The sequence below is a fragment of the Globicephala melas genome, chromosome 7 (assembly GCF_963455315.2).
Source record: "Globicephala melas chromosome 7, mGloMel1.2, whole genome shotgun sequence".
Taxonomy (NCBI): Eukaryota; Metazoa; Chordata; class Mammalia; order Artiodactyla; family Delphinidae; genus Globicephala; species Globicephala melas.
Genome location: NC_083320.1, coordinates 58232836 through 58252849, shown reverse-complemented (window position 1 = coordinate 58252849; position 20014 = coordinate 58232836). Strand labels below are relative to the sequence as shown.

The window sequence follows — 20014 nt, the reverse complement described above, 5'->3', positions numbered from 1 at the left end:
GCAATCCCAATACCTGGAACCTGTGAAGATGTTAGGTTACATGGCACAGGGCAATTAAGGTTGCAGATAGAATTAAGGTTGCTAATCAGTTGACTTTGAAATAGGGAGATTCTCCTGGTGGGCCCAATGTAATCACAAGGGTCCCAAAGAGTGGAAAACAATGCAGAATGTGAAAGTGTCAGAGTGATTAGATGTGAGAACTTGACTTTGTTAGCTTTGAAGATGGAAGAAGGGGCCAGGAGCCAAGGAGCGCAGGTGGCCTCTAGAAGCTGCAACGAGCAAACAGATTTTCCATAGAGCCTCCAGAATCAAACCTGCTGACACCGATTTTAGCCCAGCGAGACCCATTTCAGATTTCTGATCTCCAGAACTGTATTCGCGTTAAGACTGAGGTTATTTGTTATGGCAGCATAGAAAATACATCATCCAAATGTAAATAGCTTCTGACCCTAGAGCAAAACTGAAGGGAATTTAAAGTCTTAAAGAAATACTGACCAATCCATTACTTAATTCATAGCAGTGAATTTCTACAATGATTACACTTGGCTTCAAGTAAATTCAAATCTTAAGAGTAATAAATTTGAATTGAAAAAAAATAAACTATACCCATTCAATGTACTGTCATTCTTTTAATGATGTTTCAGAACAAAGAAAATGTCACGCAGTTACATGGGGTTTTTGTTTTAGTATAGGGCACAAGAAACATTAATGAACAGAATTTTTTTTTTTTTTTGCGGTATGCGGGCCTCTCACTGCTGCGGCCTCTCCCGTTGCGGAGCACAGGCTCCGGACGCGCAGGCCCAGCGGCCACGGCTCACGGGCCCAGCCGCTCCACGGCACGTGGGATCCTCCCAGACCGGGGCACGAACCCGTGTCCCCTGCATCGGCAGGCGGACTCCCAACCACTGCACCACCAGGGAAGCCCAACAGAAAATATTTTTACAGCCCCAAAATAGATCACTTACAAATATTTGCCAAGTTCATTCTTATGGGATTCATGTAGTTTTGTACCTGATATAACAGTTTACAGAGATGAAAAATTAAAATAGAGTTTTATTAGAAAGACAATAGTACATAATTTAGCCCTTGCTAAAGGTATTCAAGAAGAAAGTGGAGATATTTTTATTTCCAGGTAATTGTCACATACAAGTCTCTATTCTCTACTTCTCCATTCTCTTGTTTGCATCACTCTAGTGTGCCTGTCTCCTGATAATGCTCTGTGCATTTTCCCTCCTCTGTATCTATCTGTGCCATGGCTTCTGGTGTCATTTCTTCTGTCCCACTCTTCACTGGGACTTGGCCGTGGCCGTCTTCTTATTTCTCCTGGCTTGTAACCACCATGACTTCTGCTTCGGCTTCTCCTACTCCTCTCATCCCTGCTCTGGCTCCTGCTGCCTCTCTCATTTCTTCCAGATCCTCTCTCCTCTGGACTCTGGTTATGGCTTCTGGGCTTTCTGTCAGAATCAGAATGCCTCCATTTGCTCTTCTCCCCAGAACTCTCTTTTTTTAAAAACCTAGGCTTTTCCTTGTTACTGTGACTGCTAGAACGTTCTTCATCAAGTTTTCTCTTCTTAGACTTGTCCGTCTCTTCAGAACCACTGTTGTAATTCCCTGAACGCTTGTTTTTCTTTCTTTTCTTCTTCTGTATTTTTTTTTCTTTGTTGTCACTCTCACTGCTGCTTTCTGAAGTGCCACCAGAGGAGGAAGAGGAAGAGGAGGAGGATTTGTTTTTATGTTTTTTGTGTTTACTTCTGCTCTTCTGAAGCTTTTTCTTTTTTCTATCTTTTCTCTTTTTCTTTTTTTTCTTCTCAAGTCGATCCAATTTCCTGTTATTGGGAAAAAACAGTGACAGGCTATGTAAAAACAGTCCTTTCACCGACAAATATAAAATTTTGAATAGACAATATAGTTTCTTAGAAGCTATTAAAAGTGGTATTCAAATACAAATACATTCTTTACTTTTATTAAATGACAAATCATTTTCTTCCCTGTAAATTATTCAAGTCACATATACTATAAGTTTAAATTAAAAAATGCATTAACTGTCTCAGTATACTTTCCTCAATAGTAATAACTATTAAAAAAATTCTTACTGAATCAGAATTTGTAATTATATAGTACCCTAAATAAATGGTCATCCTGGCATAAAGTTTGTAACATTAGCTGAACCAACTGCAAACTGAAATATAAAGCTCTAATCAGATGAAACATTAATTTTATGTACTATTTTAAATATGGAAATACCCAATAACATTACACTATCAAATTTCAAGGGCATTTTCTCCAGAAAGTCTGAATAAGTATAATACATTTTACATTTTTTTAATATTCTATTTTAGTTACATAAAATAAAATAATCACATATTAGTTTTCAACAATTGTTTAGACTTATAAATAAATAATTAGGACAATTCTATTATGGCATTCTGAATTTCTAAAGAGTATTTCACATTCTCAGAAGAGTAACTTGTTTATATGATATGTTTGAGTTACTCTGAAATAAAAATGTCTTCACTGGATTCTGTCCAGCCATTCTCAAAACTCCACATATTGAAACATCATGAGCTCCCTCTGTTGGACTCAGCAGACATTTCTTGGATTCTTTAATCCAGAGGTAGTCTGTTTAACACGATTCACACTGACTTTAAATTTACGCATTTTTTGGCATTCCTCATAAAATTGTACAAAATGTAAGAAGAGTAATACATGGCCCGCAATTTTCTAAGAACAAACCGTCTGCAAAGATATATACAAATCTATGAAAACTAAAACCTACAAATAAATCTATTTCCAAATTAAATGTTCTGAAAAGTGCAGTGACTTTGCGGTATAAACTGAGTATATAATCTTACATTCATTTTCATATTACTGAAAGAAAGATAAAATTGTACTACTATAGCTGAAGAATAAATCAATAAATGAATGTGATACATGGTTTAAGTACCTTAAACTTAGGATCAGAGTTGAATATGACACTAAGATGAAACATAAGAAAAAATGTAGCTGAATTCATTAAACAGACACTTTTTAATCACCTGAGAAGTTTCTGTTTTTGTTTGGTTGTTAGTGACTTTAAAAATTCGACTTCTGGATCTTCTTCACCCTCACTTGCAACGTATTCCTAAGTCAACAAAGACATCATTAATTTGCTAGATTATAAGACAAGTTAGTTATCAGACAGGAAAGGAAACATTTACAAATAAGAAATTTTATATTAGGGACATACTGTAAATGAGTATGACATTTTGGATTGGAAAGTGGAATTAAAAAATTTTTGTAGTCTACCTGCCAAGGAGGATCATAATGCCCTAAGAGGTTAAGATGACTGCTTTGCCACCATTAACAACCTTTATCAGGAGAGGACGACAGAGAAGCAAAGACAAAATGTTTATAGCATGGCTTCTACTCTCTCAATTTTCTTTTTAATTTAATGGAACATAAAAACCAGGAAGATCATGAACTTTAGGAGAAGGTCAAAACATCCACAATTTTCGCCTTTACAAGTTCAACAGTACATTATCAAGTATATTAAACAGTACAAATACATGATATATACATTATACGTACAATCCCTAGCAATGTTTGAGAAGGAATGTGACTCTTTCAGAGCAGTACAAGTTTATGCCAGTGGGAGTCTGGGTTTTAGTCTCAACTCTGTCTCTAAAAAGCCACATGATCTCAGGGAAATCACTTAACTTCTGAGGGCTCCAGTTTCCTCATTAAATGAAATAAATGGTTTGTATTAGAACATCTGCATTTAACCCTTTAAACTCAACCATTTTCTGGATCTATGTACACTTTAATCAAGTAACTGTTTAAAATATTTTCCATATTTTTTAGGGGTTTACTTTTATACACTTCTTCCCATTGGTTCTGTTTAATGTCACTTCATGGGTAAGTTAGCAGGAAGGAAAAAGTAACAACCGTATCACCAGATCAGTTAGATATTTTATCCATATAAACCCAGAGGAGCAGGTTCGTTTATTAAAATATAGGTTTAAAAACATTGCTCATTTAGGTTAAAATAATAAGCAAAATCAAAATACGTTTTAGGCATTTTCTTTGCTCTATCTTGCCTTCCTATGGATATATACATATTGGAAAACATTAAGTAGCAATTCACAAGCAATCACATTTAGATTTATAGACATTTTCAGCCTACTGATAAAAAGATCATTACCTGTGATGGATCATTTGCGGTCAAGTTTCTCCCCAGTACGTTTCGTTTCAATGCAAACCCACTATTTCTCATCTCCGCTATTAGCTCTGAGGGGTGCATCGATGGTCCTGTTCACAAAAATCAGTTTGAATGTATCATTTATAACTCTACCTTTTTCGGACTCCACAGTAGGAATGCAGCTGAAGCTTTGTTAAGTAAAATCACAGCTAAATCAACTCAATAATCTTCTGCTGAGCAAATAATCAGATATGATTTTCTAAAACAGCAGTCTGGAGATTCAGAATAGAAAATAATTGCATTTTTCTTACGTGCTAGGGGATTCTCTTATGTAACTTTGTCATATTGAAAAAGATACACTTAAGTGTTATCTGCTTGGCAGTTTTTAGTATAAAATCAAAGCAAAATGATAAAAGACTGCAATTAAACTTTTAATAGTTATTCTCTCAGTAAGAATTCAATTTGAAAAGAGATACTTACACATATGCTATCAGTAACAATCAAGTACTTTAGTTAATCTTGCATATATACATTTTCAGAGTTTGAAACTTCTAGTCATTAGTTTGGGGTTGGTGACAAGCAATTTTAGGCTAGCTATAGGTGTGTATGTGTTATATTTTCTACAAGCTGTTGTTTCCACTTTTACAAAATCCCCAAACTTTTTGAAAAGTGAGCTTGTTTTTGGTCACATAATATGCTCTAAAGACAAATAATATGGACTAAACATAGATATAATTAAAAATAAAAAATTTTAAACATCTGCACCCTTCCCTCAAACATTATTATGTTTACATAAGATAGGAAAGAGTCTTTCCTCCTTCTTTTGTATATTCCAGTTTCATTTTGTTTTCCCTGCAAGTAGCAAATAATGACAACATTTCATGGAAGCTTTTTAGTTTCTGGCCTAAATCATTACACTGGCTTAAAAGAACTGTACTGGGCAATGTATCTGGAATACAGGTAAGAATACGACAGTTCCTGCCAACAAGGAACTCATAAGGGAGGGTGGGGGATAGAGAAATATTCAGAAACTGATACTCTAGTTTGTTGATTAAATACGTCATCTAATTTCTTTACCTTTTCCCTGATTTATTGGTCTTTTACTACTTACTTTGCATGCTCACTTACATGTTACCATAAAGAAACAAAAGGCAATAGGCAATATAATTCAAATCTGTTCTCTTGCCAATAGCATCTTTGGTAAAAAGTTTAGTCAGACAAGTTCAGGTGTAGGTTAATAACTTTTATTGGACTCTGGGCTTTACCATTCTACTCATATTACCAAAAACAATTGAAAGTTGGTTATAGGTATTAGGGAGATAATTAGAAAAAACTGCCTATTACTGGTGTATGGGAAGTATTAATAATGTGATGCTTTAATTTACTGCAGGAAAAAGCCTTATTTAATTGAAAACAAAACAAAAACATCATAACGCACCATCTTTATTTCATTGATATTAATATTTCATTTTAAAACAACACCGGATTTTTGGTTTGTTTTTTCTTTTATACAATTAATTTAATTTCCTGTGGATTACTTTAATGACTTCTAGAAAAATTCAATTTGGTTGATAATACTGATAATAATATGTTAAGTAAAAAACTGAATTTTATAAATTCATTTATTTTATTTATTTTTGGCTGCAAAAATATTTTTGCCGCACGCGGGCTTTCTCTAGTTGTGGCAAGCGGAGGCTACTCTTCGTTGTGGTGCACGGGCTTCTCATTGCAGTGGGCTCTAGGCGTGCGGGCTTCAGTAGTTGTGGCACACGGACTCAGTAGTTGTGGCTCGCAGGCTCTAGAGCGCAGGCTCAGTAGTTGTGGCACACGGGCTTAGTCACTCCACGGCATATGGGATCTTCCTGGACCAGGGATCAAACCTGTGTCCCCTGAACTGGCAAGCGGATTCTTAACCACTGCGCCACCAGGGAAGTCCCAAAAATTGAACTTTAAATATTAGTACGGAGTGCCTCTAAATGGCATTGAAGTGCTAATATAATCAATAGCTTTAAATTAATTATAGAGTGTTTCACTTTGGTGGCTTCTCAAACTTCACATGTAGGAACCTAATTTTATAAAGTAGAAAATGTCTTTCCTGAAGTGCCAAAACTACATTTCCTTGTCAACAACTTTTTTAGATGTTCAATGAATTCAGAAAGCAAACATGCTAAGAATTAGGATAAAAACCACTCCAGTAAAGGGCTAAAGAGCTTGGCCATTATGATGAAAGGGTACTGATTTCATCAGTTTTCATCAAAAGATGGGTAATTTTAATAAAATGCTTTAGAAAACATACTTTAAAATTTTTCATTACAGTACTTCCAACTACTTCAAGAAAATGATCTCTCTTTCCCCAGGCTGACAGAGATTATTCAGACTATAAAACAAACATTACTCTTCCATCATTTATATTTCTCCAAAATCTCAACTGAAATTTTGTAGTACATATGCTTAGCGTATACTTCCACACTGTAAGACGCTAAACAATGTTTAGTGAAGTACCTAACAAATAGTAACTATTATTTTTGTCAGTAGCTATAAAACTTTTGTGATTATTATATATTTTTCACAAAAAATGCTCTTAATAGTAACATTTTTCAAAATCCAGTCTTATTCACTTCTTTTTGTACTTAAACTTTCTCCTTCTATCATCAAAACTTCTAGAAAGATATGACAAGTCAGGTTTAATTAAGATATATTCAGCAAGGTATCTTTATACTTTCATGTTACTGTGGTAGTGGCTATGTAGAGTTAACCTGACAGAAATGACTCCAGCTCTCTGAGAACTCAAAATTTAATTGATATAATATCAATAGATTATATAGGTATGTTGAAGACAGATTTTACAATATGTTCAAATGCAAAATGACTACTTTTTTTGGATGCCTTTATAATTTAAATTACAGATGGAGCTGGGGTTCAGGAAGGTTTGGTTTGCTCTTAAATTTGCTATGGCAGAATGATTCTAGAGAACTCAGAAAAAGGGCATTTGTTTTAAAATGTAGATTTGTGAAGGCTCCTTTCTAGATCACTTCAGTCAGGCTGGGTTAAGCCTCCACAGCTTGAAAACCAGTGTTCCAACTTAGAAAAGTTGGTCCACTGAAGAAACTGTTTTTCAACATTCATTAATTTTGCAAACTTTCTTTGCTGTGATGTGGGTAAGCACCAAAATACTAACTGTGACTATGGTATTCAGTTCTATGCCCTGATTAGACCCAGACTATTTTCTACTAGGAAAACAACATGAAGTCAATGTCACAGAAAAAATAAATTCTCAGAAGGCAAATTATGTTGTACAAAATTATGTTTGTAAAGGGTTTAATCTATTCATTAAGAGCATTCATTTTTATAGAACGAAGCAATAGAAGGTGAAAAATGTTCTGTAGTAAGATAGGTATTTTATCAGAGAATAATATAGGAGTCAAAAGTGCTGGCCGTGAGAAAGGCCCTGTCGCCGACTTCCCAATTAGAGGACAGCAGTCCCACGTGAATCCCACAAATGGCACAGGAGGGAGACTAATGCTGAAGGAAGAGATATTCCTGTGTCTCACTGTTAGCCTGGGCCCATCTGCTCTTCCCAAGGACAGAGCTATCTTCCTTCCAAAGTTCACTGTTCCTTTCAAATGAAGCATTACCTTCTACAGTTTTATGGTATTCAGTGGGAAAAAGGACACTGAGTTACAGGTTAAGTATGGCTGTATTAGAAATACTTTCCCCTCCTTCCCCCAAATTTAATACACTAATTTAATTTATAGGATGCTACTGCTTCCTGAGACTAAAATTCTATTCCTAGAGCGAATATCATTTTGTTTGTGATGACAGTGGTGATTAATTATTTTCCTTCTCATTCTGTGTGTGTATTTTAACTTGATACAATGAAAAAATCTCAAACCTAGGGAGAATAAAGAGTTCTATATATTCATTACACAGCTTCAACAATTATCAATGTTTTGCCATCCTTGTTTTATTTATTACCTCAAGGGTTTTTTGTTTCTTTTTTGATAGAGTATTTTAAATAAAGTTTCAGACATCACTTTGGTATATAAATCACTAATACGGGCTATTTCTTAAAAATAAAGCCCTAACACCTTTGTTACACTTATTAATACTGACAGTTATAAAATCCAGTCAACATTCAGATTTCCCCAATTATCTCAAAAAAAATTTTTTTTACAGTTGGCTTGTTCACATTAGGATCCAAACAAGTTCCACACATTGCATTCGGTTTATGTATCTCTTAAGTCTCTCTCTCCCTCTCTACTTTTGAGGTACAAATGACACATATCTTAAATCTCTTTTAATCTAAAAAAAGGTAGCCACTTTTCCTCCACTCCCCCCTTATTGCTATTCATTTGTTGAAGAAACTGGGTCATTTGTACTGTAGAATCTCCCCCATTCTGGGTAGTGATGTCATTTAATATGTTCTTCTGGCGCTTGTATTTACTGTAAATGAGCAGTTAGATCTAGAGGCTTATTATTACATTATTTTGGTATTTTATAACACATACTTTAGGGGAATAATGGAAAGTTTTCTAAAGTTTGGATTCAGGAAAATGAGACCTGAAAAGAAACACATTTTTGCTAATGAACTAGACTAAGGAAAAAAGGCTGAGACTTCAACCTGGTATGTTCTTGCTTTCATCATGCATTTATTGTAGTCACAGTAACAGTGATACAACCTTAAAAATGCGTGGGTTTGAAAATAAACCCCCAAACACATCACAAATGAATTATGATTCTTATTTCCATGAAAAGTATGACATTTATTTCTTCCTTCTTTCTTACAGTTAAACTGACTATATATTGTGAAAAAGCCACTCCCTGTCACTAAATGTAAAACGGACACTTAGAAACACTAGTAATAGTACACGATCAAGAGGGAGAATTATCACAGTTATCTTACATTTGTATTTGAATCCTAACATTACCTAACCTTTTTGCTTTAAAGAAAGCTTATAGAAAGTTACCTTAAAAAAAGACTGAAAAGGGGGGCACAGCATGCAGCACAAGTCCCAGGGAAAAAGTGAACAAAGCTATTAATAAAGTGTGTGGGTGATTTTTATTTATATAGATGAGAATGTTTTATGTATGATTTTCTAAAGGTTATGCAAGAACCAATTGTACTGAATTGTAATAAAACTGCTCCATACTGAGAATTTTCCTGACACGTTGCCAGTTCATCTTAGTGGAGGCTGGAAACAATAAGGTTTCTTATTGCCCTTATCCTGAGTTCATACTGGAGAAAGCTAATTTGATCTCTATTAAGACATACAATGTAAAAGAAAAATTAAACATTTCATTTTTTGTGTCTGGAAAATACACAAAGGCAGGGAAAGATGAAACTGCCCTTACTGTATGCTAGTGAAAAACACTTTATAAAAAACAACCTTGCCTTACAGAATCAATAATGTTAAAGATATTTGAGGTATATCTGATTATGTCTTCACACTTATATTTTCAACTTAATTTACATGCAGGTATTTTACTGATGATACAACTATCACTAAATACTAAAGTGAATAAAGATAATAAAGTGAATTCATAGTCCTAGAGGACTAAGAAAAATCATCTGTGTTGTGATGAACATGAAGTATTAGAAGTCAGCACTATGTTCTAAAGAAGTTATGAGAATATGAACGCTCTTGAAAAGTTGTGCATCCATGAACCTCAAAAACAGTATGTTGAGTCAAAGAAGTCAGACACAGAAGAACACATACTGTATGATTCCATTTATATGAACTTCATGAACAGGTAAAAGTAATATATGGGATTAGAAATGAGAGTAGTAGTTGTAGGTGGAGGATGCCAACTGGAAGGGGATAGAAGGGTATTTACCAGGGTGACAGCAATGCTCTATGCTCTGTATTTGTCAGAAACATTGGTTACATGGGTGCATACATTTGTCAAACTCAATCTACACTTAAGACCAGTGCATTTTACTTAAAAATAAATTAAATCAGTCAACAGTAATTACTGAATGACTGAGTTACTATAGACTCTCACTACATTTCTATACTAGATCTCTCTCAAACTATGGAGAGAGCCCTGCATAGGGAATTTCAACTTATTCTTCCCTAGTATATAACATAGAAAGTGATTTTACAAATCAGTATGTATTATTGAGGGCTTATTATTTTATCTCACTAGGTACTTGAAAATAAAGAATGGAGAACTTGGTTTTTGCCTTCAAGCTTATAATCTTTTTTGGGAAAATTAGTTAATATAAAAGAATAGGAAAAATATAAATTGTAAATTAGTGTTATAAGATATATTCAGAGAATAAGATGATAAACAGTGATGTTTAGTATAGTTAGCAAAGCCTAACTCTTCAGCCACTCACTAAACTATTATTTAGTAAGCATGTGCATTGTGGAAAGCATTGGGAATACAAAGATAAATAAGATACATTACATATTTCAGAAAAGCAATACTTTCTAGGAAAGAACTAGAAACTGAGTTTGACTTTCAAACTCATAGGATTTAGAGGAAGGTAAAAAATATGGCATTATAAATGAGTGGAACATGACGAAGGTTCATGTTAACTTAAGTTTGATTTGGGTAGAATTAATATTTACTAGGTAGACTACATTTCATTCATTCTCCTTTACCCAGGTAATCAGTAGTTAATTTCCTTTACCTGAAGTTGGCAGACCTTGAGTAGATGGAATGATATTAACAGGAAGAGTCATGTAAAAGAGAGTTATGATTGGGATCTGAGAATCATAATACCCCTTTGAGATTAGGGGAGGTGTAGCCTCCACTAGCCCCACATATGCCTTTAACACAGAGCAGAGCCATTTACTGACAGAACAGGATTGCAATTAATTTGTTAATGTCAATGGAATTTCAAGGCATAGCCACTCTAACAACACATTTAATCACTGAATTGTAATAGTGCTTATAAATAGTTCAAAATGAGTAAACATCTGTAGTCACTTAAAATAGCCAAAATTTAAAGTACTAATCAAGAACATCAATTTGACCTTTGAAACACTATGAATTGACAAGTTTTACTGAATAATCTCTTTAATAGGTCAATATTTCTTTTTAGATAATTAGTTTTCTCATGCATTTAAAAACATGTATGTTCCCGACTTATCAAATTTTTTTTAAACTTCTTATTTTATATTTTTTTAAATTTAATTTTTATTTTTGGCTGCATTGGGTCTTCGTTGCTGTGCGCGGGCTTTCTCTGGTTGCAGCGAGTGGGCCTCTCACTGCGGTGGCGTCTCTTGTTGCAGAGCACAGGCTCTACGCACGCGGGCTTCAGTAGTTGCAGCACGCGGGCTCTAGAGCGCAGGCTCAGTAGTTGTGGTGCACGGGCTTAGTTGCTCTGCGGCATGTGGGATCTTCCTGGACCAGGGCTCAAACCCACGTCCCCTGCACTGGCAAGCGGATTTTTATCCACTGCACCACCGGGGAAGTCCCTAAAACTTTTTATTTTATATTGGAGTATAGCCGATTAACAATGCTGTGATAGTTTCAGGTACACCACAGAGCGACTCAGCCATACACATACATGTATCCCTTCCCCCCCAAACTCCCCTCCCATCCAGGTTGCCACATAACAGTAAGCAGAGTTCCCTGTGCTATAACAGTAGGTCCTGGTTGGTTATGCGTTTTAAATACAGCAGTGTGTACATGTCAATCCCAAACTCCCTAACTATCCCTTCCCTCCACCCTTCCTCCCTGGTAACCATATGTTTGTTCTCTCCCTTCCTCCCTGGTAACCATATGTTTGTTCTCTAAGTCTGTAAGTCTGTTTCTGTTTTGTAAATAAGTTCATTTGTATCATTTCTTTTTAGTTTCTGTGTATAAGCGATATCATATGACATTTCTCTTTCTCTGACTTACTTCACTCAGTATGACAATCTCTAGGTCCATCTATGTTGCTGCAAATGGCATTATTTCATTATTTTTTATGGCTGAGTAACTACTGACAAGGGCTTAATTTTCAAAATATACAAAGAGTTCATACATCTCAATAACAAAAAACCACACAACTACATATTAAAGGAGAGGAGAAGTGGTGCCTGCCTAACTTTCCTTTTTATTTTGAGGTCGATCCTTTATTAGTTTTAATATCCACCTATTTGAAGAGTTTAGCTTTAAAGGGATTCTGGTAACACAAATACTTTTTCTGTAGTAGAATTATGTTGAAGGATTTAAAAAAAATTCTGCCATCAGATGTAGGGCTATCTCAGTAGCTATCCTGGGAGGATTCAACTTCTTCAAGGAGTTACATAAAAGAACTCCGTAACAGATAAGGGCGGGATGTGCCAGAAGGGCAACTGAGTTTATCATCTTTCTTTCTAAACAAAGTCCCTCCAGCATGCTCCAGCATGCTCCTAGGTGTCCTTCTAGTACAAGCTTATGATCAGACAATTATTTTGTTAAATTTCCCAAACATATTCTCAAGCAACAAAAATTCCTCCAACATGATAGGTTGATGGAAAGATGGAGGAGCAGCATGTGGGAGTACTACTGCAGGAAACTGCTATTAGTACTACAGCTTAGTGTAATATTCTTCGACAAAAATTAAATCAAGACTTAGGGGAAATAAGGCAAGGAAAAGAGCACTGATATGTAAACAAATGTTTGCAACAAGTATAAAATAATACTTTCCTCAATTTAAGCTATTATTAATTTTCATATTGTTTAAATGCACTAAAACCTTTGGCGTACACAAGACTGGTTAGAGAAACCTGAAACATTAAGTACCAATCATCATTTTAGCTGTCAGTGGTATGGCTGGATCTCATACTTAAGCGTTATAAAGAAAAAGAAATTTTGTATATGTCAAGAATATGCAGTGATACCATTTTGCATTTAAAATTTACTTTGATTAAAAACGTGAAATTTACCATATTATCATATAGAGTCAGTTCCAAATATTCTTAAAATTAAGTTTAAAAAAATGGCAGGGGGCTTCCCTGGTGGCGCAGTGGTTGAGAGTCCGCCTGCCGATGCAGGGGACATGGGTTTGTGCCCCGGTCCAGGAAGATCCCACATGCCGCGGAGCGGCTGGGCCCGTGAGCCATGGCCGCTGAGCCTGCGTGGCCGGAGCCTGTGCTCTGAAATGGGAGAGGCCACAACAGTGAGAGGCCTGTGTACTGCCCCCCCCAAAAAAAATGGCAGGGACTTCCCTGGTGGCACAGTGGTTAAGAATCCTCCTGCCAATGCAGGGGACACAAGTTTGTGCCCTGGTCTGGGAAGATCCCACATGCCACAGAGCAACTAAGCCCATGCACCACAACTACTGAGCCCGTGCTCTAGAGGCCGTGAGCCACAACTACTGAGCCCATGTGCCACAACTACTGAAGCCTGTGCGCCTAGAGCCCGTGATCTGCAACGAGAAGCCACCACAATGAGAAGCTCGCATACTGCAACAAAGAGTAGCCCCTGCTCGCCACAACTAGAGAAAGTCCACGCACAGCAACAAAGACCCGACGCAACCAAAAATAAATAAATAAATAAATAAATTTAAAAGATCATTTTAAAAAATGGCAAAGTAACTTTAAATATATAGCAACTTAAACCTAAAAAAACAAAAGTCAAATAATTAGTACAATATGAATCTTATGTTAACAAATTTCGAATCAATGTTTCTTCACTTTTGCTTTTACAACTTTTAGGCTTCAGTCCAATACATGAAGAGCCTGAAATTCCTCCCATTCTCACAACAAGAAAAAAGCTGAAAAAAGTGAACATCAATAAATCTTATAGATCTATCGGAGAATTGAGATCACAGAGCAAATCACTGCCCCCAAATGGGAGAGACAGGTGATACAGAGACTCAGTTTACCGAGACCAGAAACCAACAGAGCCAGCAATTGGTAGAAATACTTAAAGGATAACTGACTATTCTTGGAGACTGAGCAAGGACTAGCTTGAGAGATGAAAACTCCTGGGGGCTCAACCTTAAAGGGGCCCCAACACTTCTGTGAGTTTTACTTCCAGAAGCCCCACTAGGTTCTCACTGTGAACATCAAATAACAATGCCCTTGTACTTCCAACAGTGGGAAGGGAAAAGTAATCATCTTGAAATACGCCCAGAGCATTTTGTTGTCCTGAACAAATGCTTACCCTCAAAGGAAGCTATTTCACCAGAGCCTAACCTATGTGGGTGAAGAAAAAAAGCTGAGAAGTGGGGGAAAAAAAGCTGAGAAACACATGTGAAGGTTACAGCCCAGGGGCAGAAGCTCACTAAAAAACTGAAACCTAGTCACAGGATTATAGAATGCTTCCCCTCCCCTCATATCTTACCACTACAACAGTAGGGCTCCTGTAAAATAACATAAGATTACAACTGAAGCCAGGCTCAGCCTCTATTAACAGAGTCTGTAGGGAAACCCAAAGATAACAGAGGAGACCAAAACAATGACACCAGAGGATATTTATCCTCTAAAATCTACAGCTATAGCAAAGAGTAAATACAACCTAACTCCTAGCCAGATAAACATAAAACCTCACACTAAAGGCCTATTTATCTCAGTTCTGTCTACCTGATACACCATGTCTGGCTTTCAACAAAAAATTACAAGTATGATAAGAGGCAAAAACCACAGTCGGGAAAGCAAAGCAAGCATCAGAATCAAGCTCAGCTATAATGAAGATTCTGGAATTATCAGACTGGGAATCTAAAATAACTAAGATTCATATGCTAAGGGCTCTAATGGAAAAAGTGGACAACATGCAAAACAGATAGGTACTGTAAGCAGAGAAATGGAAACTCTGAGAAAGAATCTAATGGAAATGACAGAAATAAAAAACACTAATAGAAATGAAGAATGCTTTTGATGAGGTCATCAGTAGACTAGGCATAACTGAGGAAAGAATCAGTAAGCTTTAAGATAGGTCAATAGAAACTTCTCAAACTGAACAGAAAATTAAAAAAAAAAAAAGGGAACCCAGAATATCCAAAAACTGTAGGACAATTACAAAAGGTGTAACATATGTACAACAGGAATACCAGAAGGGAAAGAGAGAAGACAGAAAAGAACAGAAAAAAATATTTGAAATAATAATGGCTGAGATTTCTCAAGACTAATGATAGACACCAAACCACAAATCCAGGAAGCTCAGAGAACATGGAGCAGGATAAATACCAAAAATCTGTACCTGGGTATATGATATTCAAACTGGAGAAAATCAAAGATGAAGAGAAAATCTTGAAAGATGTCAGAGGGGGAAAAAAACCTTACCAAGAGAGGAACAAGGATAAGAATCATGAGACTTCTCTTAAGAAACCATGCAAGCAAGAGGAGAGTGGAGTGAAATATTTAAAGGTTGAAAGGAAAAACCTACGAACATAGAAATTATCCAGTATCCAGTAAAATTATCCTTCAAAAGTGAAGAAGAAATACTTTCTCAGGCAAACAAAAATTGAGGAACATGTTACTAGTAGACCTGCCTTTCAAGAAATATTAAAAAGAAGTTATTCAGAAAGAAGGAAATGACATAGATCAGAAACTTAGATCTACATAAAGAAAGAGCATTTGAGAAGAAATAAAAGATACTATTCAAAATAATAACAGCAAGAATAAACTGGATGCATTATAACTTATGGATAAATGAAATGTATGACAGTAATGTTATAAGAGACAGGAGAAAGGAACTGTGTTATATAACAGATATTGGTTTACTCTGTTATAAGGTACTGGCACTACTCATGAAGTGGTACAGTGTTATTTGTAAGTGGACTTAGATTAGCTGTAAATGTACACTGCAAATTCTAGGGCAACAACTAACATTTTTTAAAAATTAAGCATAATTGATATGCTAAGAGAGGAGAGAAAATGGAATCACATAAAATACTCAATTAAAACCAGAGAAAGCAGAGAGTGGAAGACAAAAACAAAGAACAAGGGGGCTTCCCTGGTGGCGCAGTGGTTGAGAGTCCGCCTGCCGATGCGGGGGACACGGGTTCGTGCCCCAGTCCGGGAAGATCCCACATGCCATGGAGCAGCCGGGCTTGTGAGCCGTGGCTGCTGGGCCTGCGTGTCCGGAGCCTGTGCTCTGTGGCGGGAGAGGCTGCGGCAGTGAGAGGCCCGCATACCGCAAAAAAAAACAAAGAACAAGGACAACAAATAGAAAACAATTATAAATATGGCAGATTTTAATCCAATTATGTCAATAATAGATAGAAAAAGATCTGACTCTGTGTTGTCTACACAAACCCAAGTTAAATATAAAGACACAGAGAGAGAGATTAAAGGAAAGATATGGAGAAAGATATACCATGCTAACACTAATAAAATAAAGCTGGAGTATTACATTGTTTTCAGATAAAGCAGATTTCAGACCAAGGAAATTTATCAAGGATAAAGAAAGACAATTACATAATGAAAAAGGGGCTTATTCTCCAAGACATAACAATCCCAAATGTATATGCACCTAACAACAGAGCATTAAAATATGTGAGGCCAAAACTAACGTAAGTGTTTTTAGAAATAGACAAATCTCCAACTACAGTTGGAGACTTCAGTGCTCCTCTCTCAGAAATGGACAGATCCAGCAGGCAGAAAATCAGCAGGATATAGTTGAACAGCACCATCTATCAACCTGATCTAGTTGTTATTTATTGAGTACTTCAGCTAACAACAGCAGAATACACATACTTAAGCTCATATGGCAGCAGTCCCCAACCTTTCTGGCACCAGGGACCAGTTTCATGGAAAACAATTTTAACACGGATGGGGGGTGGGGGGTGGGATGGTATGGTTCAGGCAGTAATGCGAGTGATGGGGAGCAATGGGGAGCGGCAGATGAAGCTTCGCTTGCTCACCTACCACTCACCTCCTGCCGTGTGGCCCAGTTCCTAACAGGCTGCGGACCGGTACTGGTCCACGGCCCAGGGGTTGGGGACCCCTGTCATATGGAACAGTCACCAAGACCACATGCTGAGCCATAACCTTAGCATATACCTTAATACTAAAAGAATAGAAATCATACAAAGAATGCTCTCAGACCAAAATGGAATTAAACTAGAAACGAATAACAGAATGATAGCCAGAAAATCCCCAAATATTTGGAGATTAAATAAACACACTCCTAAATAACACTCAGATAGAAGAAGTCTCAAGAGAAACTTAATATTTTGAACTAAATGAAAATGAAAATACAACTGTTGTACAATAAAGAACTCTGTCCCCAATTCGTGGAAGGGAGCCTCTAGATATCAGTTTTCTTGAGTGATAGGAGTGTCTTTGTTATTCATGGTGAGCCCCTAGATAGGTTTTGCCAAGGAGATGACTCAGGATGGGGCTGGCCACACCAGAAAGGCTAACCATGTGATTCAAGAGTTGGAGCTTTGAGCCACATATCAGCCTGACCTCTGGGGGAAGGGAAAGGGACGAGAGATTGAGTTCAACCACATGGCCAATTATTCAATGAATCATGCCCATGTAATTAAACCCTAATAAAAACTCTGGACAGCCTGGATGAGTTTCCCTCATTAACAATACTCTGTGCATATTGGTGTACGTCAATAGGTAAGGAAGATGACATGTCCAGACCCGTGGAGAGAGGACACTGAAGCTACGTGTTTGGGGTAGGGAGAGGCAAGGAAATTTTGTGTTAAAGTGTGAAATTTTCATTGCCTAGGACTGGGGGAGACTGGAGACTGGGGATAAGAACTGAGAGGCGTGGCGTTTCATTTTGAGGAAATGAAAATGTTCTAAAATTGACTGTGGTAATGGATGTACAACTCTGTGAATATACAAATTCAAAGCCATTGAATTGTATACTTCAAATGGATGAACTGTATTGTATGTAAATTATAACTCAATAAAGCTATTAAAAACACTTGCTCAAGGAAATGAAAAGACAAGCCACAGACTTGGAGAAAATATCTGCAGAAGACATATCTGATAAAGGACTGATACCACAAATATATAAAGAATTCTTAAAACTCAACAATAAGAAAGCAAATAACCCAGTTTAAAAAAATGGGCCAAAGGCCTAACAGATACCTCTCCAAGAAGATATACAGATGGCAAATAAGCTTATGAATAGATGTGCTGCATAACATGTCATCAGGGAAATGAAAAATAGAACAATGAGATACCACTACATACCTACTAGAATGACCAAAATTCCTAACACGGACAATGCCAAATGCTGGTGAGGCTGTGGAGCTACAGGAACTCTCATTCATTGTTGGTGGGAATGTAAAATGGTGCAACTACCTTGGATCAGTTTGGCAGTTTCTTATAAAACTAAATATACTCTTACCACATGATCCAGCAATCACATTCCAAAAACCTGCACATAGATGTTTATAGCAGCTTTATTCGTAACTGCCAAAACATGGAAGCAACCAAGATGTCCTTCAGCAGGTGAATGGATCAATAAACTGGTACGTCCAGACAATGTGCTATTATTCAGCACTAAAAACAAATACACTATCAAGCCATGAAGAGACATGGAGGAACCTTAAATGCATATTACTAAGTGAAAGAAGCCAATCTGAAAAGGCCACATACTATAGATTCCAACCTTCAGGAAAAGGTGAAACTATGGAGACAGTAAAAAGATCAGTGGTTGTTAGGGGTTAGAGGGGAGCGGGGGATGGATACTCCAAGCACAGATGATTTTTTAGGGCAGTGAAACTACTCTGTATGATACTATAATGGTGGATACATGCCATTATACATTTGTCCAAACCCATGGAATGTACAACACCAAGGGTGAGCCCTAAGGTAAACTGTGGACTTTGGGTGATAATGATGTGTCAATGTAGGTTCATCAACTATAACAAATGTACCACTCTGATGGGGGATGCTGATAATGGGGGAGGCTATGTATTTGTGGAGGCAGGTGGTATATGGGAACTCTCTGTGCTTTTCTCTCAATTTTGCTATGAACCTAAAACTGCTCTTAAAAAAAAGTCTTTTAAGAAAAAACACAAATAAGACTGAAACAAAACAAACAAAAAGATTAAGTAGTAGACATACAGATATCTGTGACCATTAAATCTCCAAAAGCCAAACAAAACAAAACAAAACAAAAACACCCACTTGCCTTGTTGAAAACCCCCACTGTGGATTTAAAAAATGATGTTTAATTTCAATATACATTAAAAACATGAGTAAGTAACAGAAGGTAAGAGGCAATGATAAGAGTAAGGGCTGGGCTTCCCTGGTGGTGCAGCGGTTGAGAATCTGCCTGCCAATGCAGGGGACACGGGTTCGAGCCCTGGTCTGGGAAGATCCCACATGCCACGGAGCAGCTAAGCCTGTGCGCCACAACTGCTGAGCCTGCGCCCTGGAACCTGCGAGCCACAACTAGAGCCCGTGTGCTGCAACTACTGAAGCCCACGCGCCTAGAGCCCATGCTTCGCAGTGGAAGAGGCCACCACAATGAGAAGCCTGCGCACCACAACAAAGAGTAGCCCCCACTCACCGCAACTGGAGAAGGCCCATGCACAGCGGTGAGGACCCAACGCAGCCAAGGATAAATGAATAAATTTATTTCAAAAAAACAAAAACAAAAAACAATAACCTAATCTTAACCTTAAGAAGCAAACTAAAACCAAAGCAAAAAGAAAGAAAGGAATAATAGATATTGGGGTGAAAATTTATGAAATAGAGAATAAAATACAATAGAGAACATCAACAACAACAACAACAACGAAGAGTAAGGGCTACAGAGTATAAACAAAAGGCTGGTGGGTCAGGCATTTAGTTATGTTATAATATAAAAATATTTTATAAAAATTCAGTCACCACTGAAGCTTATAAGTTTTATATATAATTTTGATATATCTAGAGTGGACAAAAACTTATAAAGTTAAGATGATCTTATCAGTAGAAAAGATATTCTAAACCAGCTTAG

General features: G+C 36.8%; 1 protein-coding gene across 1 annotated transcript in view; it reads right to left on the bottom strand.

The window, feature by feature from the left end:
- Positions 1-609: 609 nt before the first annotated feature.
- Positions 610-20014, bottom strand: part of CIR1 (corepressor interacting with RBPJ, CIR1) — a 40259-nt gene continuing 20854 nt past the window's right edge. Inside the window, exons 8-10 of the mRNA XM_070045956.1 lie at positions 4181-4287; positions 3036-3121; positions 610-1826 (exon numbers count right to left, since the gene is read on the bottom strand). Of these exons, the coding sequence (XP_069902057.1) occupies positions 1154-1826; positions 3036-3121; positions 4181-4287 (866 nt within the window). The 3' untranslated portion in view covers positions 610-1153. The remainder of the gene's footprint in view (positions 1827-3035; positions 3122-4180; positions 4288-20014) is intronic.